At 39.4% G+C, this 27,192-nt stretch overlaps 1 protein-coding gene across 4 annotated transcripts; it reads left to right on the top strand.

Moving 5' to 3' along the window:
* The first annotated feature begins 186 nt into the window (after positions 1-186).
* Positions 187-26,463, top strand: INTS13 (integrator complex subunit 13). 4 transcript variants are annotated; one of them, XM_077935701.1, is made up of 18 exons: positions 187-205; positions 3,750-3,981; positions 6,719-6,793; positions 8,497-8,699; positions 9,359-9,439; positions 10,552-10,642; positions 11,957-12,085; positions 12,226-12,249; positions 14,006-14,090; positions 14,964-15,053; positions 15,687-15,776; positions 17,637-17,815; positions 18,849-19,023; positions 19,788-19,938; positions 20,215-20,445; positions 21,111-21,250; positions 24,149-24,284; positions 25,294-26,463. In XM_077935701.1, the coding sequence occupies exons 2-18, from the start codon at positions 3,757-3,759 to the stop codon at positions 25,331-25,333; spliced, it is 2,145 nt and encodes a 714-aa protein (XP_077791827.1). In that variant the 5' UTR covers positions 187-205; positions 3,750-3,756; the 3' UTR covers positions 25,334-26,463. The 4 variants fall into 4 exon arrangements, with proteins under 4 accessions (XP_077791827.1, XP_077791826.1, XP_077791828.1 ...); XM_077935700.1 differs by lacking the exon at positions 187-205 and adding an exon at positions 625-841; XM_077935702.1 differs by lacking the exons at positions 187-205; positions 12,226-12,249 and adding an exon at positions 629-841.
* Positions 26,464-27,192: the final 729 nt, after the last annotated feature.

The following is a 27,192-nucleotide window of genomic DNA, read 5'->3' as shown; positions in this document are numbered from 1 at the left end:
AGGAGGAAATGCCTCTCAATTTCTCCAGCTAATAGAACTCGCGCCAAGATATCGCGAGACTCTCCCTCAAGGGAGAAGCAGACATTATAGATGTGCGCATGTAGACGTGTACTGAGGAGCTCGCTTCTGGGTTGACTTCGAACTACTTTTTGTCAGAAATGACAGGCAGGGGCGCCAACTGAAACGGAATATTGTGGGAGCCCAGGTAAGCCCCGCCCCACATAAGTGATCACATGACACAATGCATGCTCTCCATTTGAATGGCAACAATGCCCATTCGCTTTGCGGGGACCAAAGCCCCTGTGGCTCCTATGGCCACAGAGGTCCGTTAGCACCCAGAACTTTAGCATTGCCCCCCGGGATCACGGAGGGCGCGTGAGAGTCCCAAAGTCGCCCCGAAATTCATGCTATTTCTAATCCAGAACACTCGACACTGGGGCGTTATGGACGCAGTTTAAACCGCAATACGCGCCGCATTTCCGAGCGCTTTCCTACCGACTGGGAGGAAGCAGCGAGCGGGATCTGCAGCGCTCACCTTCCCTGCGTTTTCCCGCATTGTTTTTCGAAAGGAACCAGGGAATTGGCGTTTCCCCCGCAGCAGCTGGAGCCTTACTCTCACCTTTCTTGCCTCTATGAAACCGGAGGCTCTCGCGATGTTTCAAGGGAGCCGCCGCGGAAACGGCGAGGGCGGCTGGGCCGGCACCGAGTAGGGGGAAGGCGCCGGCTGGCCCGTTTCCCGTGAGGCGAGTCCCGGGGCGGCCGAAGCCTCGTCCGCTTTCGTAACCTACCCGACCCTCGGTGCGGCTAGACTTCGGGAGGACGGCCGATGTCAGGAGCCACAGTAAGAAACACCCTTGAGGCCCGAAACTGCCCCCTCAGAGCGCCCTCTCCTCAGCTGCTGCACGCAAACCCCGTGAGGCCCAGCGGGACTCGGGCACCACCCTCTCAATGCTGCTTTTCCATAAAACCCGCGCGAATTAAACACCATTTATTTATTAAATTTGTATATCGCCCTTTAGTAGATCTCAGGGCGCTTCACAATATATGAACACAAGATACATAGTAAAAGCAAGAACAAAAACAAAACAAAACTCCCCCCCCCAACACATTTAGAAAGGCTGTGGGATATTCGTCAGCCAAAAGGCCTGATTGCAGAAGAATGCTTTTGCCTGGTACCTAAAGGTAAAGGTGTATAATGAAGGCCTCAGGTGAGCCTCATTGCAAACAGATGGGGAGCCACTGCAGAAAAAGGCCGATTTTCGTGTTGCTGCCCTCTGGACCTCTCGTGGAGGAGGCGTTTGGATAGGTTGGAAGATCTGGATAGGTGTTACTCAGCTCAGGGCATTTTGGCATCTGAGGCAAACCCCCATCTTGTGCTGCTCTCCTCCCCACCGGGGGTGGGGGGTGGGGTCCGGGAAGATCTGCATAAGCAACAGCTGCCCCAGTGGACCCTGCCGCCTGAGGCACTCTCCTTGCCTCGTCTCATGGGTGGGCAGGCCCTGATTGAGCCAAAGATTAAACACGCACTGTGATTCCTTTTCCCCTAGCTCAATGGAGCAGCCTTTTGTAATTCTGCAAGCTGGAGAATTCTACCATCACTACCAGCCCAAGAGACAACTGCTTGCAAGATCCACAAAAGAACACATTCTTTTCCTACCTACATTTAAAACATCAACAACAACTTGCTAACTAACGCAATAAAGTGTTTCCACTGAAGGGAGAGGGGCTTCTATCCTAGAAATCCTCATGCAGAAGCAAATGGTGTGGAAGTTCAAGATTTTTTAAAAATCCCAATTCTTAACTCATTTGGGGCTTTTTTCCCCTTCAGCTGCTGCCTTTTCAGAGTTTTAGGTGAATGGGCATGTGACCTATAAACAGAAGCATATATCTACAAACAGTTTTTAATTGTCTTTTTGTTTGGGGGGGGGGGGTTGAGAAAGAATGACAATTAGAATCATAGAATTGTAGAGTTGGTAGGGATCCTGAGGGTCATCTAGTCCAATCCCTTGCAATGCAGGAATCTTAACCAGATCACTATCAACATGGCTTGGGTTTTGACATCTTCAGATTCTGTTGAAAGGGGATTGTGGTTCTTGGTTTCACACAGATTGTTTTCGTAAGTTTGAAATCTATTGATCAGTTCTTTAGAAGAATAATTATGTATTATTATTAGTTGAGCACTGCTTACCCCTCATAAATTGAAGAAATGTTTAGGATGAGATGGAAAACAAATTGGTTGTCTTTAGCACTGAGTAAAAGTGTTACATTTTACATAATCTTGTGAGAGATGTGACACACGGAAAAGCAATATTATGCAGTGTTAATTGATACAAGAATAAAAGTGCAACAGTACTGAACAAAGTTTCTTAATTTAAATATTATGAGCTAACTATTTGAGAAGCCATTTCTGCACCTGCCAACTAATACACTAAAATGATTAATCTAAAACAGGCACCCCCAAACTCAGCCCTCCAGATGTTTTGGGACTACAATTCTCATCATCCCTGACCACTGGTCCTGTTAGCTAGGGATGATGGGAGTTGTAGTCCAAAAACATATGGAGGGCCAAGTTTGGGGATGCCTGATCTATAACATCTGAAGGTTCATTGTAAGATGGAAACTTTCATAAATATCTTTTAGTCCTAATAAATGTGGATAGTGGTATTTGTGTCTTTAAAAGCATTACTGACTTGGAAACCTTCATTGGATCCCATTTGAAGGAAATGCCCTTCTTGACATACCAAGCATGATTTTTTGGAATGAAGCAAATCACAATGTAAAACTGTGCCCAGGGGTAGTGGTTTGTTTCTCCCCAGCACAAGCAGGAAGGAGCAAATCAGCCCATCCCAGCAAATCATTACTGTTTACTGTATTGTGCAAACGGGGGCACTGGACATATTTGCTTTTTTCAAAGTAATTACTGAATTACATCAAATTACATCAAAGGAAGCGGGAAAGGATTGCCAATAGGTACACCTCAAAAGTGCATCAAAAGAAGTACAGTCATACCTCGGGTTACAGGCGCTTCAGGTTGCGGACTGCCGAAACCCGGAAGTACCGGAACGGGTTACTTCTGGGTTTCGGCGGTCGCACATGCGCAGAAGCGCTAAATTGTGCTATGTGCAGAAGCGCCGAATCGCAACCCATGCGTGCGCAGACATGTCGCTGTGGGTTGCAGACGCTGCAGGTTGCGAACATTCACCCCACAAGGATCATGTTTGCAATCTGAGCATCCACTGTATTTTCACAACTACACTATTTTTAATATGTAAAAATTTTATTTGCGTTTTTGCATACAATTCAGAAAAGACATAAAAAGAAAGAAAAAAGGGGGGGGGGAAACCCCCTACAAAAATAAGAACAAAGAACAAAACTCGTAAGGACTCCCCTTCTTCTCCTTTGCTGGTTTCTTTTGTTTTCCACCCCTTCTGCATATTCTAAATTACCTAATTCTACTCTTCTTACACTTTATCTCCTGCTTTCTCTTACACTGCTGAATTTATTCAAGTCCTGCTAATCTGTTCACCTGTTTATACTGATTTTAAAAATACCTTACAAACATTTCCCAATCCTTTTTGTATTTTTTTATTCACATCTTCACTTTTAGGCTTGCTTATGAGGCTACAATCTTATAGTCACTTGCTGGAAGTAAGCTCCATTGAACTCTAGGAATTATGTCTGAATAGATATGTATGATTGTGCTGAAATTTGCATAGTGTTTTACTAATTCTGTTATTCATTTCTTGTAGGAAGAAAATGAAACTTTTTTCAGAATCACACAAAACAGTTTTTGTGGTGGATCACTGCCCTTATATGGCAGAATCTTGCAGACAACATGTTGACTTTGATATGTTAATGAAGAATCGGACCCAAGGAATCATACCTCTTGCACCTATATCACGATCGCTATGGACCTGTTCAGTGGAATCATCCATGGAATATTGTAGAATAATGTTTGATATATTCCCCTTTAAAAAACTAGTAAGTGACAGGTAAAATTATATTTTGTATTTAGGGGAGTCTACACTAATAGTGCATCATAACTATGTTTACTCTTGAGTTCTGTAGGATTTGTACTTTAGTGGTCATGATTGCAGTTTAGTGCTTCTTGAAATTTGCAATCTTGATCTTTGGCCACCTTATGCAGTTGCACAATTTGTTGTTGGTCTTTGTATTTTAGTATTGTGTAAAGTACAATTGTGCCTGCATTTACATTGGTGCCTAAGACAAAATTGCTGAAACCGAAGATAGTGAGAGATACAGAAGAGATGATGAATAAGTTTGCAAAGGTATGGAAGTAACCATATTTTGTACAGAATTGGTAGCCATGGTAAGCTCAACCCATTCCATAGCCATGGGAACATTGTGTTAGTAGAAACTGGCAACGCTTTCATTTTATTTTCTAAAAATCACTGAATAGAAATCTGTATTTTGAATTTGGTACTTGCTAGCACATTTTTCTTCACACTTAAGAAATACAATTAGTTACAGCTTTCAGTAATGATTGACATGCAATTTACTGCACATCCTGTGCATACCTTGGAGATATTGCAGGTTTGGTTCCAGACCACTGCGATAAAGTGAATATTGCAATAAAGTGTGTCATACATTTTTTGTTTGTTTCCCAGTGCAATTGAAGTTATGTTTACACTATACTGTAGTCTCTTAAGCCCAGCCACCCTGGCTGCAGGGGTGGGCAGGGAAAAACCAGCCACTTTCACTCCCATGGCCAGAAGGCGGGTGGCTTCCCTCCCCTGGAAGCAGCCAGGTTGCCTGTGGCTGCACCCACGTCCTTGTGAGGAGCAGTATCTGTGAAGCACAATAAAGCAATGCATGATAAAACAAGGTATGCCTGTACTCAGAATTGTTCCACTATGTTCAATGAGGCATCCTCCCCTGTTAGTCCCTTTCATTTCTTTTTTAATGTTCATATTGTGCTCGGATTTTAATAAAATGATATGGTAAGGTGATTTACCAAAATTATATAAAATATAATAAAAACAGATGAAATTACTAAAATTAATTTCATACACTAACATAAATATAAATAAAATGAAATCAGAATAGAAATAAAAGAATTCAGAATAAAAACATTAGCATTGCTGTACTAAAGTTCCAGACCACCCCCCTCACTGTAGTTGTTTAGATGAAGGGTTTGGCATATTAAAAGTGGCAATACCTTTCTCATTTTAGATTCTCTGCAGCAATTTATCTTTGCCAGTTGAATATTCTAAGGTAGAATAATTAGGCCTTTACTACCTACAGGGGACGCGGGGTGGCGCTGTGGGTAAAACCTCAGTGCCTAGGACTTGCTGATCGTATGGTCGCCGGTTCGAATCCCCGCGGCGGGGTGAGCTCCCGTCGTTCGGTCCCAGCTCCTGCCCACCTAGCAGTTCGAAAGCACCCCTAAGTGCAAGTAGATAAATAGGGACCGCTTTATAGCGGGAAGGTAAATGGCGTTTCCGTGTGCGGTGCTGGTGCTGGCTCACCAGTGCAGCTTCGTCACGCTGGCCATGTGACCCGGAAGTGTCTTCGGACGGCGCCGGCTCCTGGCCTCTTGAGTGAGATGAGCACACAACCCTAGAGTCGGTCACGACTGGCCCGTACGGGCAGGGGTACCTTTACCTTTACCTACAGTCATACAGCTGTTGGTAGAGGCAAATTCAAATTATCCATTGTGATTAATGGGACTTCTTACTTTTAGATTTTACAGTGTGTGTATAAGCTTCAGAGCTTCAACTTCTCTTGCTGATAGGAGTTATATTCATTTAACTAGTTATTATTGACACATCACTAGAAGGAATAACAGAGGTTATTTAAAAAAAATATCAACTCAATTTTTTATGAAACATAGGTGACACAATGACTTTTTTAGCTTTTAACATAATGGCCTGGTTTGTATGACATGCTCAGTGAAACCTTGGCTTATTGAGATCTCCTATGCTCACAAAAGCTTTGCTGCTCCCTGGTCCTTTTTTTTTTAGTTATTAACTATTTTCTTGGTCTACAACAGTATGTGCGTTGTCTTTTTTTCATGTTGTGTTTTCTACAGATCAATTACATTTGTTGGGAGACATTAGTATTGTATACAGTATAAGTTTGGAGAAGAAAAGAGAGGGGTACTGGGGTGGCAAAACATATTATTTTACTTAATATATGTGTGGGGTTTTTGCCACCATCACTTGGGTAGGTCTCCCCCCGCCCCATTCGCTTATTATTTCTTGGTAGTGAGAGAGGTGTGGGGGAGCAGGGTGTGATTGGTTGTCTTTAGTTGGCTGCAGTGAGATTTGTTTGCTTGTGGCGGGGGATTGTTGGGTCAAGTTAGCCAGGGCTTGACTTAACGTGCCGCCCAAACTGGGATTTATGGTTAGGTTTTCTCCTCGTCAGACTTTCTGGTTACAGGTTGCTATTAATGAGAATTAAACCAAGAGTTAAACATTGATGCAGTGCAGCAGCAAAGGGACCTGGGAGGAGCAAAGCAGGTCCAAGATTCTCTGTGCACATTTATGCTAAGCCAAGCTTTGGCTTAGTGTGTTATGTGAACCAGCCAGATGTGATGTTCTACGCATCTTCAGCTCATCTTTTTGTAATACCATTATAATTTGTTGGGAGGAGCTTGAAGATTCAGCACGTGTTCCCTGACCCTATGGATAGTGTTAATTGTTATAGTATCAAGATTTAAAAATGTTTTCTTAAGCTGTGTTTTGTAAATTTTCAGGTGAACTTCATTGTAAGTGACTCTGGAGCAAATGTCTTAAACTCTTGGAACCAAGAAGATCAAAGTTTGCAAGAGGTATGATTTTTGTTAGGGTTAAGGGCAGATAATAAATTATAGTAACTAAGATCCCAGGGTAGGTTACAACATTAAAACACAATATTAAAAACAGTTTAAAACAACTTACAATCACAAAAATAAGGTGGGTCCTAAAAATGATTTATAAAGCTACCCTTAACTATTTGCTGGAGAGCCAAAATGTAGGAAGGGCCTACATAGATGCAAGTTATTTCTTCACCCTATCCTGTATTCATCTTTTGGGGATATTGAGGCACCATGAAGTCTTATTCCTTTCTTCTTTCAATTGATTTGTTTACCGTAATTTTTGCTCTATAACACGCAGATTTTTTCTCCTAAAAAGTAAGGGGAAATGTCTGTGCGTGTTATTGAACGAATGTGTGGTCCCTGGAGCTGACTCGCTGGAGCGCAGAGGCAAAAATCAGGCAAAAATAAGATTGTGCGGGCGGGCGGAGGGAAGGCGGAAGCTGCTGCTTTCCTGCATTCTGCCTCAGGATCTTACTGCCCACCTGCTTCTGTTTCTGTTGCTGCGTTTGCTCAAACTCAACAAAGAGCAGGGAACCCTGCCCTCCTGGCAAGCAGAGGGTTAAGGAAAGGATCGAGTCCTTCTAATTCTTTCCTAGTCACACTGCGCACAGGCTCCACCCTACCACCTCCTCCTCTCCGTGCTCTAGGGACTCGCAACAATTCTGCAACAATTTGAATTTTAACCATTCAAATTGTTGCAGATAAAATGTACTCCTTTTTAATGAGATTGGAACACATGACATGTTATTTTATGGTTTTTAAGATTTTGAGAATGTTTGAAATATATACTGTGGCAAATAAACTATTCTAAAATGAAAATAATAATAACAAGCAGCCAACTGAGTTCTTACTTGATCATATTTGACCAGTGAACATCCCAACCCTGTTCAGTATTGTGTATCTGAAATATTTAAAATATTTTTTAAAATAACAAAGGATTACATCAAAAAGTTCTCTTCCTCCAATGAAAGGAGTCCTTTTCCAATGGAGGAAGAGAATCTTTGGCTCCAGCCCATATGTATTATTCATGGGACTGAGAACTAGTCTCTAGCACATCCCTACACATTATTATACTATGCTTCAAAAGAAAGTTTCATCAGCAAAGTCTAGGAATAATTCATCATTAATGGGAAAATCAAATTTGCTTCTAATTTCATGACAGGCAAAGAGAGAGATTCCAAATATAAAAGTGATGGAAAGCAAATACGACCTGGGTTAATGGTTAAAATGTTATTTATAGAGCACAAATTTTAAATGGGAAGAAATTTTTTGTATTAAAGATTGTCAGGGTTTCATTGGGTTTGTTCTATTAATTTTTCATTGTTATTGGCTACGGCTACAATCTTAACCCCACTTTTCCGAGAGTAAGCTCCATTAACATTCACTAGGAGTTACTTTTGAGTAGCCATGGTTAGGCACTTTATGGAAAAAGAATTTGTTTGGGGTCATAGCAGTTTATATCCCTAGAGATTAATGATCTAGCTAGTTGTAGATATATGCAGACAAAATGTTAAGAGGATAATAGACCTAGATGCTTTATAGCAATATAGTATAGTGGAAAACCTCTGGAACTTTTCTTGTCAATGTGCTTTTGTGTATGGAATAACTTGTTTTTGTGACATGACCTCTTCAGTAATAAGAACTAGGATTGCAACGAAACTTTTTTTTTTAATCAGTTAATGGCCGCTTTAGCAGCTGTTGGACCTCCCAATCCTCGTGCAGACCCTGAATGCTGCAGTATACTTCATGGCTTAGTTGCAGCAGTAGAGGCACTCTGCAAAATTACTGAATACCAACATGAGGCCCGAACCTTATTAATGGAGAATGCTGACCGTGTTGGAAACAGAGGACGAATAATCTGTATTACTAACGCAAAGAGGTTTGTAGCACCTCCTGTATTAATGTAACAATTTTATAACTTAGCAAAGCTTTTTAGGTTCTGTTTTACCTGTAAGACTTCTTGCATATTAATATATTGGTGGAAGACTGCTGAAAAATTAACCCATGTTCATAGTCTGACAGTGACCATCTGTGTTGCTACAGAGGTGAGTAGAGGGGAAATTAGAGTAAATTGTCAAATGCCTGTTTCTCTTAGCTGTCCTCATAAGGAGGGAAATGCATTTCTATTCTGCAAACTCTGAAATAGAGAAATAAATAAATAAATAGTCCAGTAGCATCTTAGAGACCAACTAAGTTTGTTCTGGTCTCTAAGGTGCTACTGGACAATTTATTTATTTATTTGTTCTGAATATAAGCTTTCGTGTGCATGCACAGTTCTTCAGATAATAAAGACCGGAATTTGGTCTTTATGAATTCCTATATGAACTATGGCCCTCAAGTTCTTAAAAATGTTTTTATCCAAAATTATAGAATGTAGCACATAGAGGTACACAGTGTATAAATTTAGTAGTTAGAATAACAATACTACAGTATCATCATTGTAAATACCAGTTGTAATAATAAATGAATTATCATATTTTCTCATGATAGTTGATTTTCAATAATTTTTTCTAAGATGAATGTGTTCCTCCATTTCAGTGACAGCCATGTACGAATGCTTGAGGAGTTTGTCCAGGAAACGATACATGAACACAACAAACTAGCAGCTAATTCAGATCAGTAAGTATGCAGACTAGTTAATCCATTTGAACGCATAATTTTACTGAATTCTGTATTTGTGGTGCTAAAAATGGAATTTGTGAGACCTTTTGAGGCTGTGGCTCAGTGTAAAGCACATGCTTTTTATGCAAAAGCTTCCTGGTTTAATCGCTTGCATCTGTAGAAAGGGATAAGAAAGTCATTGGCAGTTAATGTGGATATTGCTGAATTAAATGGTTCAGTGGATTGAAGTTATAAGACAGCATTCTTATGCTCCTAGGTGAGAGAAAGATGAGAGTGCCTTGCATGGAGTTTGTTTTTACTAAAACCTTATTTTCACCTTTCATTAGCATATTTTACAAGCATTGTGAGAAGCATCTTGTACTCTACGCCCCATGTATTGTGAGATATGGTAGAGACTCTCCTCCTGGAAGAGAGGGGAGTGGTTGTGGGCGAGAGCCGAGCTCCGCCTCTAGCAGGGGCGTTAGCCCCCTGCCTCCCACTCACCTGGCTGGCGCCTGCGCCCATCGGCAGGCACCCAACCAGGTGCCTCCGAGGGGGCGTGTACAGCAGCCTAAATGCTGCGGTGCCAGCCCCTCCTCGGCCTTACTCTTCGTCGTCCCGTCGCGAGTCACCCACCCTCCACTCCCTTGAGCTCAGGGTCTTAGTTTTCTTTGGCCTTGCTATGGACCTTAGGTTGGTCGCCCTGCTTGTCCAGGGGGCCTGGTAGGAATTTTTCCATTTGGCATTAGGCTTTTTTGTTTTTTTGCCTACCTCGTAGCAATCGTCACAACTTTCGTGGTATTGGTGGGTAGGTTAGGCATTGGAATAATGTGTTGTGGTGTGTCGAAGGGCACATACAAACAATATATCTGGCATCATCATGGCCATTTATTACAAGTTACAAATCTTTAAAATTTAAATTGTGTGTTTTACTTACAGGAAATGGAAGCGTGATCCTGAAAGTATATCAAGAAATTGAAATTTCAGTGTGTGCTAACTGTACTATACTACAATCAGTGCTTTTGTCTGGCTTCATATTCATGAAATAAGTTAAAAGTTTCTGAATGCTAGGTATTGTGCAGTTGATGTGGCATTACTGCCTTGGTAAGAGAATGTTTTGTGCTTTTTAGTCTTATGCAGATCCAGAGATGTGAGCTGGTCTTAATTCACACGTACCCTGTTGGTGAGGAAAGTCTTGTGTCGGATCATCTTAAAAAAGAGGTAAGGCTTTTAAATTACTGCATAACTTTATATAGCACTTTGTGTGTTTAGAATTTTATTTCTGTGTTTTTGCTGCATACATGTAAAATTAAATATTGTTTGTTAATAGGAAAATGTTGGTGGAGTAAAAGAAATGACTTACCTACCTCTAGCACAGAAAGCCCACAATTTACGTGGGCATTACGTTCTGGAGTGATAAAACCAAAATCACCTATAGTCAAGACACATTGGGTTAAATGGCGGGTGAGATTGCCAGTCTTTTTTCCTTTTTTTTAAAAAAATATTTTTTTATTGATTTTCCAAACACATAATAAAAACAAACAATACACAAAACAAAAACATACAAACATATAAACATGTATAATTTCATAATCTTATTTTCATACACCTTACTTCCCGGACTTCCCCATACCTCCCCTTTTCTGCATCCTTGTTTTACATTTCTTCAGCAACTCCTCCAATTAACTAATTATTTAATTCACTTTCATTAGATTCTTTTTTCTTTAACTTATTGATTACAGCTGCAATTCTCTATTTCTTAGTTCCTTAACATCTTAACACTCCTCAATTTTACAGCAATTTTTAAGATATATTTTAAATTTCTTCCAGTCTTCTTCCACTGTCTCTTTCCCCTGGTCACGGATTCTGCCGGTCATCTCTGCCAGTCCCATATATACTTACTTATATGACTTGCCTACCTCTAGCACAGAAAGCCCACAATTTACGTGGGCATTACGTTCTGGAGTGATAAAACCAAAATCACCTATAGTCAAGACACATTGGGTTAAATGGCATATGGGACTGCCAGTCTTTTTTCCTGTATGCCTTCCCTTTTCCAGCCTCTTAAAAAAAAATATTTTCATTTTTATTTGCCAAGCACATAAACTGAATGCACACAAGTTAAAAGTGCATAAATTGTGAGATTACTGTAATATGTAAAGATGGGTTTCACATAATCCAGGATTTAATTCCATGCTTTTATAATATCTGCCAGAAACTTCTTGGGCTAAAGAAGTTGGCTATCCTTCACCAATCTGACAATGAGAACTTTGCGTGAATGGGATCTGTATGAATGAGTGAGTCCTGGAAGAGGGTATAGTTGCAGAGGGTATATTATATAAAAGACTAGGACCACATTTTCAGAGATTTATCTGTGAATAGAAGATTAAACATTTTAACAGATTGGCCATTCACTAGATAAAAAATTTCCTGTTCTTATCTAGATGTTCTTACTGAAGTATATGCTGCCATACCATAATTGCTGCTACTGAGTATTCTGTGTGTGTATGTGTGTATTTGTCTTTTTTTAAAAAGCTCTCTCCTGTCTTAACCAGCGAAGTACATAGTGTTCGGGCTGGACGGCATCTGGCCACCAGACTGAATGTTTTAGTACAGCAGCATTTTGATCTGGCTTCAACCACTATAACTAACATCCCCATGAAGGTAAGGTTGTGTCAGCAGCTCTGTGCTGAAGTAGCTGCACCGTTTCTTTTAAATTTGTTTAATGGTTTTAATGTTTATTTAATGATATTTTTACATTTGTTTTTTTCTCTCCATATCATATTTTTTCTGTTTTTTATTAGCCCACATTCAATGTCTGTGACCAGGTTAGTAAATTTTATGAAGGAGAAAAAAAGGATCACAGAACAAAATGACTTTTCAGCAATTCATTCAATTATGAAAGTAGTATTTGTTTTCCTTTATTTTACATAAATGTAGTCTAGTTAGCTTCAAATTACTTTGTCTGTGATTCTTTTGTTTTTAATACATGTGTTAGAAATTTCTGCCCCTTGTGCATTTTAGTGGCATAGTGAGCCTTTCTTTCCTCTGTGTCATTTCCATGCATTCCTTCCAACATAAAGGTGTTTGTAACAAGTAGAAGAAACACACAGGAGTTAAAAAATAAATAAATCCCAAGTGATTTAGTGCTATTTCAGCAAGAAAGGTAGAAACAGGAAAACAATTTTGATGAGATATTCTAAAAAAAATGTGGCCCTTTACCTGGCTTTGACATTCTGCCTACTAATACTTAGTGTAATCCTATGCATGTTTACTCAGAAGTATATCTCACTGTGTTCATAGGGGCTTACTCCCTAGTAAGCATGTTTAGGATTGCAGCCCTAGTGGGGGGTTTCCTTTTATCATTGGCCTTACTTGGCCCTGCAGTGGCCATTGGCGAAACCTGTCCTCCTTATTAGCCTGAAATTTCAATTATGTTGTAATTGAGCACTATTTGGAAAGAACATACCCAGTATTTGTATTGGTTAAAAGAATGCACAAAAGGAAAAGCATTGTAACACTAATAAACAGTGGGGTTTGTGTGTGGTTGTTGTTGTTTTTGCTGAACATTAATTGTACTGCCTGGATTGTGTAACCTAAGGCAGCAGTTACATTTTTTTGTGAATGATGCACCCTGGCCATTTGAATTAAACTTCAGTGAACCATCGCATACAATGTTTTATGTTTGCAAATACCTTGTTTGCAACTTACTGACCTGTGTGCTGCTGCTATGCTTTCTCTTCTTGCCTTTTGTTGTTTCTAGTAATAGTATATATGTTGGGTTCCCTTTGTATTATTTATTCAAAAACAAGTCCTAGTGAATTTCTTTTGCTAATCTGCCATATGTGGTGTTTGCTAATCTGCCTCAACTATTTAAAAGTTGGTGTTTCCTTTTATCTTTTTACCCTTATGCATGCAGTTTGAACCATAGTAGCTGCTAATCCAGCTGTGGAAGCCAGATAAGACTATGTGTGGTTTCTCTTCTTAACCCGAAGTGAAAGAAATCCCCATAAAATGAGAAATGGCTACACTTGCTGATGGTGGTGTTATAATCATAATTACTGTTCATTGCTTATGAAATGAAAATACTTCCCTGTTGGATAACTTATCTCTGAATGGAAGTGGGTGTTGGATCGGTTTTTATATTGCATTCCTACTTAATTTTATGTGTAGAAATAAACAAGGACAAGGCTATTGAATGAACTCACATCTTAATTTGGCATTGGATTTTGAACATTCATTGTAGTTATTTTTAAAAAGTAATATAAGTAAAGCAATTGAAGGATACAAGCATGTGTGCTTACTGGGAGTAAGCCTCATTAAACACAGTGGGATTTACTTTAGAGAAAACATGCATAAGATTGTTCTGTTTATGATTATAAGCTGCTAGATCGTTAAAGAAGTCAATAACTCAATAAATTTCCTCAATTCCAACTCATTAATGCTTTCATGTCTAAGTGTTCTTTTTCCTTTTGCAGTCTTATATTGAAAGGCAAAACATAAGATTATCCTTGTATTCTTTTGTTTCTTTTTTTAAACTAATCTTCTTTCACACACCCACATGTGTGTGTGTTTCTTTAAAAGGAAGAGCAGCATGCCAATACATCTGCCAATTATGATGTGGAACTACTTCATCACAAGGAAGCACACGTAGACTTTTTAAAAAGTGGTGAGTAGAACAAATAATATAGATAATATATAATAATATAATCTGAGATATAATATACGTAGTTACAACTGTGGATATTAAGGCTGTTTTGTATTTTGGGACTGCTTTTAGAATTTATGATTTTTTGAAAGCTTCTTGGTTAACTTCCATGGAGCTTCTTCCACAAGCAAAAACCCTCCTCCAATTTCCCATCTTCAGCTCCATATCCCGCATTGTTCCAAGGGTTCCCAACTGCTGAGTGTGGCTTCTTTGCTGGGATCTAAAAGGCTGATGTAGGAAGAAGAGGTGGGAAAGCTCTATTTACTGAGCAGAACTCCACTTATTGTTCGTTTGGATATTTCTTATTAAAGATTTTCTTGGGTTACAAAAGTATGTGCATTGTCTCTGTTTGCAGGTCATAGTCTTTTCTACAAATTTGTTACGTTTGATGTGAGACATTAATGCTGTATGCAGTATAAGGTTAGGGGAGAAGACCCTCTCTCTGGTCCCAGCTGTATCAATTCAGGGTTGATACCCAACAATGGAAGGCACACAAGTTGCCTCAGTTATGTACATAATTACAGGTATAGAAGGTGTGAAAAGGAATTTTTAAAATAGGAAAGATGATGCAATTTAAATGTTGAGGAAAGCTGAAAATTTTTGGAACTAAAAATAATACCAGGGATCTAGTACAGATATAGCAGTTATAGGGCAGAGTATTGCTTTGAAGATGTCAAAGTAGGATTTCAATGGATTTGAAAGAGTTAATCACCAACAAGGTGACAGGCAAATGAATTGGTTGTGATATTCATTTGCTATTGTATATTGACTTCTATTATTTTCTGTGTTTTACTAAATTGTGTTCTTACATTTATCTCAAATGTTGTTTTGCAGGTGATAATCATATGGGTAGTAGTAGCAAAGAAGGTGCATTAAAAGAAACTGTAACTTTAAAATGGTGTACACCAAGAACAAACAGTGTTGGTAGGTGCCCCTTTTCTCTCTCTCAGATATATCCATGAACTGCATAATGATAACAATATTGTTTCTTCTTTTCCTCCACCTTGCTGTTTTTTCATTGATCATGCATTGCACATAGTCAGGAGACCTGTGCCACATTAATTTGTTTCAAATATGACAGTTTGATCTTTGTTTCATGACTGAACTCCTATAATTTTGTGAGATTTAATTAAAAAGAGAGAGAGGGTCAAAATAACTTAAAATTATCAGATATACACTGCAGTTAATGAGTGTTGAATGGAGAATATGTGAGCTTACATGAAAGCGTCATCTCAAAACGATGTTGAAGAATGTGCAGAAATGAACCATATACACTTGGAAGCTATTATTGTGCTGGGGAGCATATGAAAGCCCCTGTTAGTGCATAACTGAATGACATATTCTTCATGTATGTTTGCATGAAGATCAGTGTTTGCTTTTGCTCCTATACCACTTACATTATCACCTATATAGGTTTTGTTTGTTTTTCAGTATAGTTAATGTTCATTACATTCTATGGTGTTCAATTTTTGTTTGTTTTATGAATTAGGTATTTTTTTTTCTGTATTGTAATCAAACTAAAGTTACTCTTCCTCTCCCCCCCTTTCCCCCCTTTAGAACTTCATTATTGTACTGGAGCTTTCAGAATATCACCTGTAGATGTAAATAGTCGGCCTTCTTCTTGCCTTACCAACTTTCTCCTTAACGGTAAAATACTTTCTGGCTAAAAAATCAGAAAAAATATATTTTATTTTAATTGTTTTGGATTCAGGTTTGAACTCAGAGCTATACAATGTGAAATCTAACTTAGTGAGTCTTCTGGAGTGCTGTACACTCAGGCCAAGGAACTTGCTTGAAGTGTAGGCAGTTTGAAGTCTCTGGACTGTCCAGGCCTGGTATGAATAATAGGAGCCTGACCTCTTTCATTTGACTGCTCAGCTGTGTAGTGCTTTCTGTTGGCTACACTTTGACTTCCATTTCAAGCCACTGTCCTTAATGATACTGAGCTGATCAAATATCAGTTTTGGTTGTGTGGACATGTGTGCACGTGCGCATGCGCGCACACACACACACACACACACACCAGAGGCGCCAACTTAGGCCCCTGGTTATGGGTGCCCAGCATGTGTGACGTGCTGATGTCACATTGTAATGTGACGTCATTTCACTTGGGCCCCCTGGCCTCAGTATCTGACTTCCGATGGTACCAGAAGTTAGGTTCTGAGACCTCACAAGAACTCGGAAAGCACCTCTGAGGCAAGAGGCATCGGAGATGGTGTCTGAGGCCTTCCTAGACGTCCGAATCTGACTTCCGGTGCCACCAGAAATCTGCTTCTTGCAAGGCCTCAGAAAGCATCGTCGAGGCCTTGGAGAGGCTGTCCAAGGCCTTGCAAGACCCCAGGCACCCAGAGCCCCCCATACTTGGTGCCCCCCCCCCAGAGCATCCTGGCTGGGGCCTTACAAAATGGAAACTTTGTATTCAGTCATATTGTCTGATCATAATAGACAAGTGTTTATTTATACTCTTGATAGTTGCATAGATTCAGGAAGTGTAACTTCTGCTTGCAATATCTATGTTGCCTTGCCTAAAATTTGGGCTGCTTCCCACTAAAGATTTGCTTTTGTCTCTGGTAGGATTTCCTTGATTATTTGAATGTGGAAAATGTCTCATTGTGTTAAGAACTCTGGCCATGATGCCATGAGCTGTACAATTAAGTACACTTGTGATTCTTAGGATTGTATTCAACTAAATCACTGCATGCTTGAAGGAATTTTGTGAGCACAATGCAACTTCACTCCTCTTCCCATTCTGCTCCTGAAGTTTGGGGGGAATCCAGGGGAGACTGGGGAAGAGGGGGAGGGAGGGCAAGTTAAGTTGCACTCACAGAAGTTGTTCTGTCCATACAAGGGTTTAGTTCAATACAGCTCTTGTTTTCTTGAAGCAGGTGTTTTTTTCTCCACACCTTCCAGACAAACCATAAACTGCTTTTCAACATTGGCTTCTGCTAGTGTACCAAACAGTCACAAATATAACATGATGCTCCTGGGTTAATCCCAAGCCTGATTTTAATACCAAGGACAGAGATAGGAACTGTTAGGGACAGAGGTTGGAATTTAAACTGCTTAGGTGTATGCCACATAACTGAAGCCACGACTTTAATTTCAGCATAATGTTTGCCACTCTTAAGACACAATTTCCAAAGCTTGTAAGTTTACTTTTCCAGCAAGTGATTGATATAAATATTTGTTTTAAAATGTAATTTGTGCTTGCATAATCTACTAGCTCAAGGATATTCTTGGTCAGCTTCTTCCAGTATCAAAAAACTTCACCTGGCTGCTAAGGGGTGGGATGGGCGACCAGGAGGCAGGAGAAAGGGGTGGGGTGGGGGTGGGATCAATTTCAGAAAGTAGGCAAAAAAAAAAAAAAATCTTTTAATAATACAAACAAATGGAAACGTCCTTTCCTACAAATAATTTAATGTCCCTTTTAAAAATACAACTGGATAACCAGGTATCTTGTAGAATTTTTAAGCTGGGTAACTAATGCATCCATTTCTCTTCCAATAGGTCGTTCTGTGTTGTTGGAACAACCACGGAAGTCTGGCTCTAAAGTAATGAGTCATATGCTTAGCAGCCATGGAGGGGAGATTTTCCTGCATGTTCTAAGCAGTTCTCGATCCATTTTGGAAGATCCTCCTTCAATCAGTGAAGGATGTGGTGGCAGAGTCACAGACTACAGGATTACAGTAAATGTCTTTATGTCTTTTTTCTTTAAGCCATTATCCTCTCACAGCCACAAAGCTAGGCAGAAGCCTTGTATGAATGTCACGGAGGGGAGCTCATAATCAAAAGGAAGCGGGGCCTACTTTTCTAGAAACTTCAAGAAAAAGTGAAACTGATTAATTCCTCCTTTGAGGAATGACAGAATAACCTGGACTTTGAAGGGAACCTTAGTTTTCATTCCTCTGGACTGAAATTGGGGACACCAACAGGTTTTTGTGGGATCTGGGCAAGCAATAAATAGTTGGTTTTTAAACTGATTTGGGTCTATTATAATCGGAGGTCTCAGTTGTCCTTGGCCCCAAATCCAGCTTTATCGTAGCATTGGTAGCATTAACTATACAGTGGTACCTTGGTTTAAGAACAGCTTAGTTTATGCACAACTTGGATTAAGAACGTTGCAAACCCAGCAGTAGGTGTTTTGGTTTGTGAACTTTGCCTTGGAATAAGAACATGTTTCACTTCCTGTTGAGTGTGTTCCATTTGTAAATTGAGTCCCCCGCTGCTATGGGAAAGCATGCCTTAGTTTAAGAACGCTTTGGTGTAAGAATGGACTTCCGGAATGGATTAAGTTCATAAACCAAGGTACCACTGTACAGTACTTCAAGAAATTCCAGTCAACAACATCCACTCTGAAGCTCACAAAACACAACTTTTCTTCTTCACTGTGCCATTTTGTGCTATGTGATCTCAGCTTTAAATAGGTGTTGCTTGAATCTTGAACAACGCTTACAGGATCTGAAATGGCTTCATTAAAATATTTCTGGTCAATATTTTAGCAACTTAATGTGTGAATGTTTCAAAACTTTTCAAAACTTTGTGCAGCTAAACTTTCCCTGCTGGTAACAACTGTAAGATTTGGCACTGATATTGAAAACTAAAAAAGCCTATTTAAGCTAAGTTGCATGTAATATATGATGATCAGACGGGATATTATAATTGAGCAGTAATCATGAAATGTTAGGAAAAATTCTCCTTTTATCTTGTTTGTTTATTTAGGATTTTGGTGAATTTATGAGGGAAAACAGGCTTACTCCTTTTCTGGAACCCAGAAGCAAGAGTGATGAAAGTTTTGAGATTCCCTTGGAGCGAGCCAAAGATCAACTAGAGAAGCATACTCGCTACTGGCCCATGATCATCTCACAGACTACTATATTCAACATGCAAGCAGTAGGTGACTATGGATTGTTTTTAAATCCCAGGCCTAAGCCACATTTTACTTGGTAATAGGCAATTAAATATGGTTGGGAATGCATTATGCATTTAATGTTTGCTTAATATTAATCTATACACGCGGTACTTTCAAAATGTTACACTATCTCCTCAGCCCTTAACAAGAATACTCTTAAGCTTTTTGGGGGCTCAGGCAATCAAGTTCACTCTTCTTTCTACACCTCCCAAGTTTTCAGGGATATTTCCCCCTTCTGGTATTGTGTGGTTTCTAGGGTTCACTGAACGTATTCAGTGCTATTTGAGCTGCTTTGTTTGAGGGAGAGATTGCCCCCTCTTAATGATTTTATTATCATTATTATTGATACTTCTTTAAAACTTGAGGTTCCTCCAAGCAAGTGGACTCCTCCTTGAACCCATTTTGGCTCCATTTTTGTCAGGACAAGGGCACTGAGCTATTAGATGGAATGAATTTGGGTGTCTTAATAAAACCAATTTATGGCTTCCTGCTGGTTACTTGCATTGTTAACTCTTCAGCATATAATGATTTCACTGCCATCAAGTTCATGGAGGATAAGGCTCTCCCTTATGGAGTCAGAGGCTTCAGAATACCAGTTGGTGGAAACCACATTGGGTCCTGGTTGCGGGTTTCCCACAGGCAGCTGCTTGTTCACTGTGAGAACAGAATGCTGGATTAGATGGGCCTGATTCAGCAAGTTTTTCTTGTGTTCATGAAGAACATCTGTTTTCTTTTTATCTCATAGGTAGTGCCATTGGCCAGTGTTATTGTGAAGGAAGCATTGACAGATGAAGATGTCCTCAATTGTCAGAAAACAATTTACAATTTAGTAGACATGGAAAGAAAAAATGACCCACTGCCAATATCAACAGTTGGAACAAGAGGAAAGGGCCCTAAAAGGTAAATATGACTTTTTGGTACATTTAACTCAAATTATATTTCGAAAGCAGAAGTTACTAGCTTGCTCCTCTCCTTTTTACTCATTTATTGTGCAATGCACCACATACATCAAAGGTATTGCATTAACAATTATTTTTTACTCAGAAGTTTGTCCATTCCAGAATAAATTGTTGAAATGAATCTAGAAGTCTTAAAATAGAAGTGAGGATAAATTAGATACTTGAGATTGGAGAATTTGTGTAGATAAGAATCAAATCATGTTGTCTTTTTCAATAGAGATGAACAGTACAGGATCATGTGGAATGAACTGGAGACTCTTGTTAGAGCACACATAGCCAACTCGGATAAACATCAACGAGTTTTGGAGTGCCTTCTGGCTTGCAGAAGCAAACCACCTGAAGAAGAGGAGCGCAAGAAACGGGGGAGGAAAAGAGAAGAAAAAGAAGAAAAGTCAGAGAAAGCAGGAAAAGACTATGAACCAGAAAAATCCTGGCAGGAATCGGAAAGGTGCTTTATCAGTACCGATAGAATTTTATTTCAGGTTTTATATTTATATAAACGGCAGGAGTGACAGGCCGATTTTCTTTGTCTCAGCACCATTAGAAAGAGTTGATTTTGGCCTGTTGCAAGGAGACTCTAGTATGAAGCCCAAAGCATGGAATGGGAGCTCTCCAGAAAGTATTAGTATCTTTAAAAAATTGTTCAAGAACCCCCCATCAGCAGAGGGGAGAACCCAGGCTACATCTGCCCTTACCTTTTACTTGAGGTTCATGCTAGTTCCAAGTATCAAGAAGTGTTTGTGGAATGTGTATTCTGCAATTTGCCTACAAGCATAATGTGCTTACCTCATGAATGTTTGTGTGTTTACACACACTGGGAACTGAAAGGTTAAACTAAAAAAGAAAGAAAAGCTGGCTTTAATAAAAAAAAATACAATTAAGCAGTTATTCATGCTTCAAAAGTAACAGAAATATAGTAATTTGCTGTCCATAGATTTAATTCTAATTTCTTCCCAACATAGTTTGTTAAATAACAAGCTCTTTTCAGCGCAAGTCTCCAGCGTTTTTGGCCCATTCTTTGATTCTGTAGGTAATATCACTGTCTCACAACTTACTAAATGGAACTGTTGGTGTTGAAATTGCAGTGGTAATTCTTTTTATTTATTTCCGCAGGTTAAAAGGCCTATTAGAGCGTGAAAAAGAGGAACTAGCAGAGGCAGAAGTAATAAAAGATTCACCTGATTCTCCTGAGCCACCAAACAAAAAGCCCCTTGTTGCAGTGGATGAAATTCCAACCATTGAAAAAACTAAAGGTAGATTTTGAATAATTGCCAAATAGGTTTTTTTAAAAACAGAAAGAAAAAAAAGTTAAAAACTGATTTGAGGTGCATCATCGTGTGTGACCTAACATTAAGCTTTTTAAAACAACAACAATACCACCCAGTAACCTTGGAGAATAAAAAAATTCTTTATAAAGTGTAAAGGTTAGAGTGACTTTTGTGCTGTAAATAACTAGAAAACTTGCTTGTTTGGGTGGAAGAAGAATAACTTCAACAAGACATAGGCCTGTATATCTGCTGGATGCTGCCAATGTTGTTTTAATCAAAGTGAATGAAAGAATCGTATATCTGGGGCTACAGAATGCAAACTATGCTTGCAGGAGGCCTTCAGAAGAAGCGACACAAATGTTCTTAAATTTCTCTGCAAAGAAGTACTGCCATGTAACAAGTGTTCTTGTGGGGAGAGAGGCATGTAAGTGGTCTAGCACAGGGTGGGACAAGTGCTGCACTCCCCCCCCCCCATGGACTGGGCAGAGGGTGAACGGTGTGATGGCCTAACACAAACATTTATTTGCAACCTCAAAAGGGGTTAATTAAAAAGCTTAACATACTGATTCACAACACTAGCCCAATGTGCTTTTTGCAATGACCAGTCTTTTAAAGACCCTACAAAACTTAGAATCATCAAATTGTGGAGTTGGAAGTGACCTCAAGGGTCATCTAGTCCAACCTGCAATGCAGGAATTCTCAACATGCTGTCCCCCACCCAATTAGAAACCAACCATACCAGACCCTGCTTAGCTTTACAAAGCTAAGCAGTGCTCTCAATGGTTAGAGTTTTGGACCCCCACCTGGCAATGAAGCTCACTGGGTGACCTTGGGCCACTCACCATCTCTCAGCCTAACCCATTTCACAGAGTTGTTGTGAGGATAAAATGGGGAGGAGAACCATGTGACCATCTTGAGCTCCTTTGGAAAAAATGTGGCATAAAAATGTAATGAAGAATAAGAAGAAATAATTTACTAGGCAGTCCCAATTAACACAGGAATATACATACAGTGGTGCCTCGCAAGACGAAAAGAATCCGTTCCGCGATTCTCTTCGTCTAGCGGTTTTTTCGTCTTGCGAAGCAACCCCATAAGCGGCTAAGCGGATTAGCGCTATTAGCGGTTTAGCGGCTATTAAAGGCTTAGTGGCTGAGCTGCTAAAAGGCTATTAGCGGCTTAGTGGCTTAGAAAAAAGGGGGGGGGGAGCGGGGAAAAAATGGCAAGACTCGCAAGACATTTTCGTCTTGCGAAGCAAGCCCATAGGGAAATTCGTCTTGCGAAGCACCTCCAAAACGGAAAACCCTTTCGTCTAGCGGGTTTTCCGTCTTGCGAGGCATTCGTCTTGCGAGGTACCACTGTACACATTGCTGTATGAAGATTAAGGTTTCTTTCTGAAATGCTATATTTTCTGTATAAAGCTTGTGTTGTTGTTTCCTTTAATTTCCTGAAAGAATCCCAATTTACCATTCAGGAGGTAGTACCTTTCAGCTCCTGATGAAATATCTTTTGCAAGGAGGCAGGAGAAAACTTGCACAACAAAACAGAGCACAAAAATAAATAGCCTTCCTTCAAGCCACCCTTCAAATCAGGTTTAGCCACAATCTCAATCCCCCCAACCTAATTCATTTTCAGCATCATCCTATGTATTGAGTTCATTGAGACTTGCTCCTAGGTAAACAGGGATAAGATTGCTGTGCCCCCTCAAAAAAATATACCCAGGGCGACAGCGGTGACGCCCCCCCATGCCTTTGAAGGCATGGCAGCAGGAGGGATCCTGTTGCTTACGTACTTTCCTGTTCCCCTTTCCCTTTCAGCTTTGTGAGCCATTTCTGTCTTTGCAAGATAGGAACCAGCATTGCCAAAGGGCTATGCAGAAGAATCTCTTCACGCATTCTTCCCTCTCATCTTGATGCCAAAGAACTTCCCTAGATAGCTCAGTCATTAGAACTTGAGACTCTGAATCTCAGGGTTGTGTGTTCAAGCCCCAATTTGGGCAAAAGATTCCTGCATTGCAGCAGGTTGGACTTGGTGACCCACTTGGTTCCCTCCAACTCTACAATCTTGATGCCAAAGAAACTGCCCACTGCTGCTCGAGAACAGTGACAGGTGGCCTTGCCAGCACAAGGAAAGACCAGACCACATTTCCTTTTCCCAACTCAGTGACCCATTGTTGCTGATCAGGGTGTTACACTGATAGAACTGCAATAAACATCCTTGTGTCTACAAAATATGACTAAGAGGTGACAGAAATAATACAACTGGCAGAGCTTTTTCACTTACAGTCAAACCTCGGTAGTCAAACTTAATCTGTTCTTGGAAACCCGTTTGGCTTCCTAAATGTTTGACAACTGAGGTGCGGCTTCTGATTGGTTGCAAGAGCTTCCTGCACTCAGCAGAAGCCACGTCAGATGTTCGGCTTCCAAAAAACGTTTGAATACAGAAGCATTTACTTCCGGGTTTTCGGCATTTGGGAGCCGAAACGTTCCAAAACAGAGCCATTCAGTAACCGAGGTTTGACTATAATTGTGAAAAATGTCTGTCCCTAGTTATGAAGTGAAATCGTTATTGTTTTGTACTTTCATTGAGAAACTAGTGTTGTGAGAAACCAGTTGGGTTGAAGAAGATCTGGAGGCTTTGTTATCCCTGTGATGAATTATACTGATACTTAATTTTGGATTTTGTCTCTGAATTAAATGTGGGTTGCTTTTAGATATTCCCTGGTCTGTTAGAAATGATGGTGCTATTTATCCTGGATCCACTGCTGGTGAAATATGAACAAAGGGGAAAGCTGTGTTCATGTATCTGTAACATGTATGCTGCTTGTTGTGTGAGTTTTTGAATGAAAACTATTGAACGTACTTAAATTGTGTTTACCAAACCTAGGGCCAGTTTCTCTCTTGTCTTTATGGAGCAACAGAATTAACACGGCAAATTCTAGGAAACATCAGGAATTTACTGGTCGCTTGAACTCTGTCAACAACAAAGCTGAGTTATATCAACATCTTAAAGACGAGAACGGGTTTGTACTACTAAATAGCATGTTACTTGATGTGATTTTTTTTACTAGCCAAAAACTGTCTGAATATTATATTTATAATTATATCAGTGTCATGGAATTCTACTCAGTATTGATCCAGAGCAGAATCCAGCATATAGTTAGCAGAGTAAAAACTTAAACATGTTGCAGGATTCCCAGAAAATAGACCAGAGGCAATTAATATTTGATCCAGTAGAGCTTTACTTCTACTGAAGGCAAATGAGCATAATGGTCACAAATCCAATACATTCAGGATTGGCACAATCCATAAGAAATCCAGTTGCAGCAGACTTCACTTAAGCTTACAATAACTTATAATAAGACTTATAATAAACCTTAACACTAAACATACTATGTACAGAACACTGCACAGAAGGAAAAGAGATAGGAAGAGAAAGTGAAACCCAGACTCCTTCTGGCCTATTTTTATAGTCAACATGACCTTGACAGAAGAGATAAGAGAACCAGTTTAAACCAGCTGTACTCAGCTTCTCTGAAGGTATAACCCAAACATCATGAACTTTCTGCTTGCTTCTTTCACATAGAGAAACTTCCAGAACCCTCTTTAATTAATTAGAATAGGAAAGATCAATAGAATAGAATAGAATAGAATAGAATAGAATAGGAAACATCAGATCAATACTTTCTGCACCAAGAAATGAAAACTGACAATCAGAAATAGGGTTTTAGTAAGCAAAACAAAATTGGAGTAAGCAAACTTGTTTTCCTCAGTTTATCTTGTTCTTCTGCAGTCTCAAAATAATGATGAAAGGTTAAGAGACACACGTGTTATTTTGGCAATTAGTTATGCATGTAGTTGGGTCAGGTTTAGTCTAGGAATAAATATAGCATAAATATTTTTGAAACGTACTAATCAATTTCATTGTAAATAGAAAAATCTGGGGCGGGGGAATGCCAATATTTTTTTTTAATAATTACTAGAATGTTCTTAAGGCAAAATTTATTTGTTTGTTTATTTGCTTTGTTTCAGAATGGAAACAACAGAAAATGGGAAAGCCAGCCGGCAGTGAAAATGGAATCTAAGAATTATATTTTGTTATGTTGCATAAACATTTTATTCTTGATTCAAATTGATTCAAACTTCAGTTGCTTTGATTGTTTTTCCCCTATTTTTAGCACTTTTCTATAAAAATAGAAAATCTCAATATTATATTAAATGTGTAAATCATTTGTCCCAAATCCCTTTTTACTCTAGGATCAAATAAAGCAAGACTTCATTTCCAACTATTAGTAAGGTCTTTGTAAAAAAATGAATTTTAAAATGTTTTTGATTCCCTCTGGAGAAACACGGTAATTTTTTTTACCTGGGTTTTGTTTTCAGGTGTGCTTTTAGATACATTAAAACTTTTTAGGAGATTGTACTTTAGGAGAGTGATGCATAAAGACATTTGTTGTTGGACACAGTGTCTTGGTTTTAATGACAGAACAGTGATAAACTGTCTGGGTATGTTATAGAGCAACAATGGGCTCTTAATTCCATTAAAGAAGGGGCAGTTGAGGGTAACAGAGACCTGCCCCACACAATTGTTTTGAGGCTAAAAAGATTATAAAGCACATTCCGTAAATAAAATGCTATCTAAAATGCTGAACTGCTTATACCAGTCCTAGATAATAAGAAATAAAGATTTAAGTATGATTGTCCTTGATCAGTTGTTTGGGTTAGTGTGTGCAATTTAAACATGTATTGCTATAGACGGGGCTGCAGATAATCATTTGTGTATTCAATGGCACAAGAAACCTAAATCTAAACTGGGCTATACAGAAAGACAGGCTGCAGCTGTTTTCATTAGCTACAGGGTGTTTGTACAGTCCAGTCCACACTGGGCTCTCTCCATTAGTTCTCTTACTGCATAGTGGATATGAAGGCTGATACATTAAGTAAAACCCTGTTGCAAAGGGGAATAGACACCCTGCCAACTATCACAGCTAATACCTGAGATCAAAACAGTTACAGAAGGGGAAGTAGCCCCGCAACACTGTTAAAGCTATAAAGATAGCATTCTTTTGTGCTTTGTATACAAAGATGGTATTCTTGATTGCAACTCCGTATTGGCCAGCACAGCTTTTGAATTGTGGGGTGATGGGAGAGGGAAGCATGCGAATAATTGTTTAAGAATAAACTTGGTTTTTCAGAAAAATATGTTATATGTCTAATAAGCCAATTTTTTGTTGGTGATGTTTATTCCTAAATTATAACCGCTCCCTGTTGTTTCAGCTACTTTTTGCTGGTTGTTAAAAGCGCTTGGTCGAGCCAAAAATCAACACTCTGGCTCCTTCCTGGATTTTGAGCTCAGACACTAATCCCCCTTCTGAATTTGGCATCAAATTTGATTCTTTGACTAGCAGCCATTTCAGCATGTTAAATTAAATTGTAATCTATTATTCAGAAATAGGCCATGGTTCAGATATATAAAAACAAACTTCTTATATGGGAAATGATTTCTGGTCCCAAATTGTGTGGGTGTGGCTTTGGTTTAATTGGTAAGGTGTATTTGGTAAGGTGTTTGTCAGCTTTTTACCTGCTTGTGTGTTGGGAGTAAAGGGGATGTTTGGTTCCAAGATAGCATAATAGAGTTCAGTGAAGGCACTCAGAAATATTTCTAATTAGGCTGAGCAATCCTATATTAATCATTTAGCATTTTAGGCATGCCTGCTTTACTGGGATGGTATAAGAATGATTAAATGGAAGGCATTGCCCTTTTCAGTTCTTACCTTAGATTACACTTCAAGTCTTAGGCAATCTGGAAATTATTTAAAAAACATGTGAAGTAAAACAATGTTCCTTACTTATAACACCTTTAAATTACCGTAATACCTTCAAAACTGATAACATTGGTTTTGAGGAACCTATGGCAGTCATAGCACAAGA

Source organism: Podarcis muralis, chromosome 10 (assembly GCF_964188315.1).
Source record: "Podarcis muralis chromosome 10, rPodMur119.hap1.1, whole genome shotgun sequence".
Taxonomy (NCBI): Eukaryota; Metazoa; Chordata; class Lepidosauria; order Squamata; family Lacertidae; genus Podarcis; species Podarcis muralis.
This window is presented reverse-complemented; position numbering and strand designations above follow the sequence as displayed.

Excerpts from the sequence above, each read along its gene's own strand:
- INTS13 (XM_077935701.1), top strand. The coding sequence starts at position 3,757 with ATGAAACTTTTTTCAGAATCACACAAAACAGTTTTTGTGGTGGATCAC. Across the intron at positions 15,777-17,636 it reads TACCAACTTTCTCCTTAACG|GTCGTTCTGTGTTGTTGGAA; the intron begins GTAAAATACTTT and ends CTCTTCCAATAG. Across the intron at positions 19,939-20,214 it reads AGAGGAAAGGGCCCTAAAAG|AGATGAACAGTACAGGATCA; the intron begins GTAAATATGACT and ends CTTTTTCAATAG.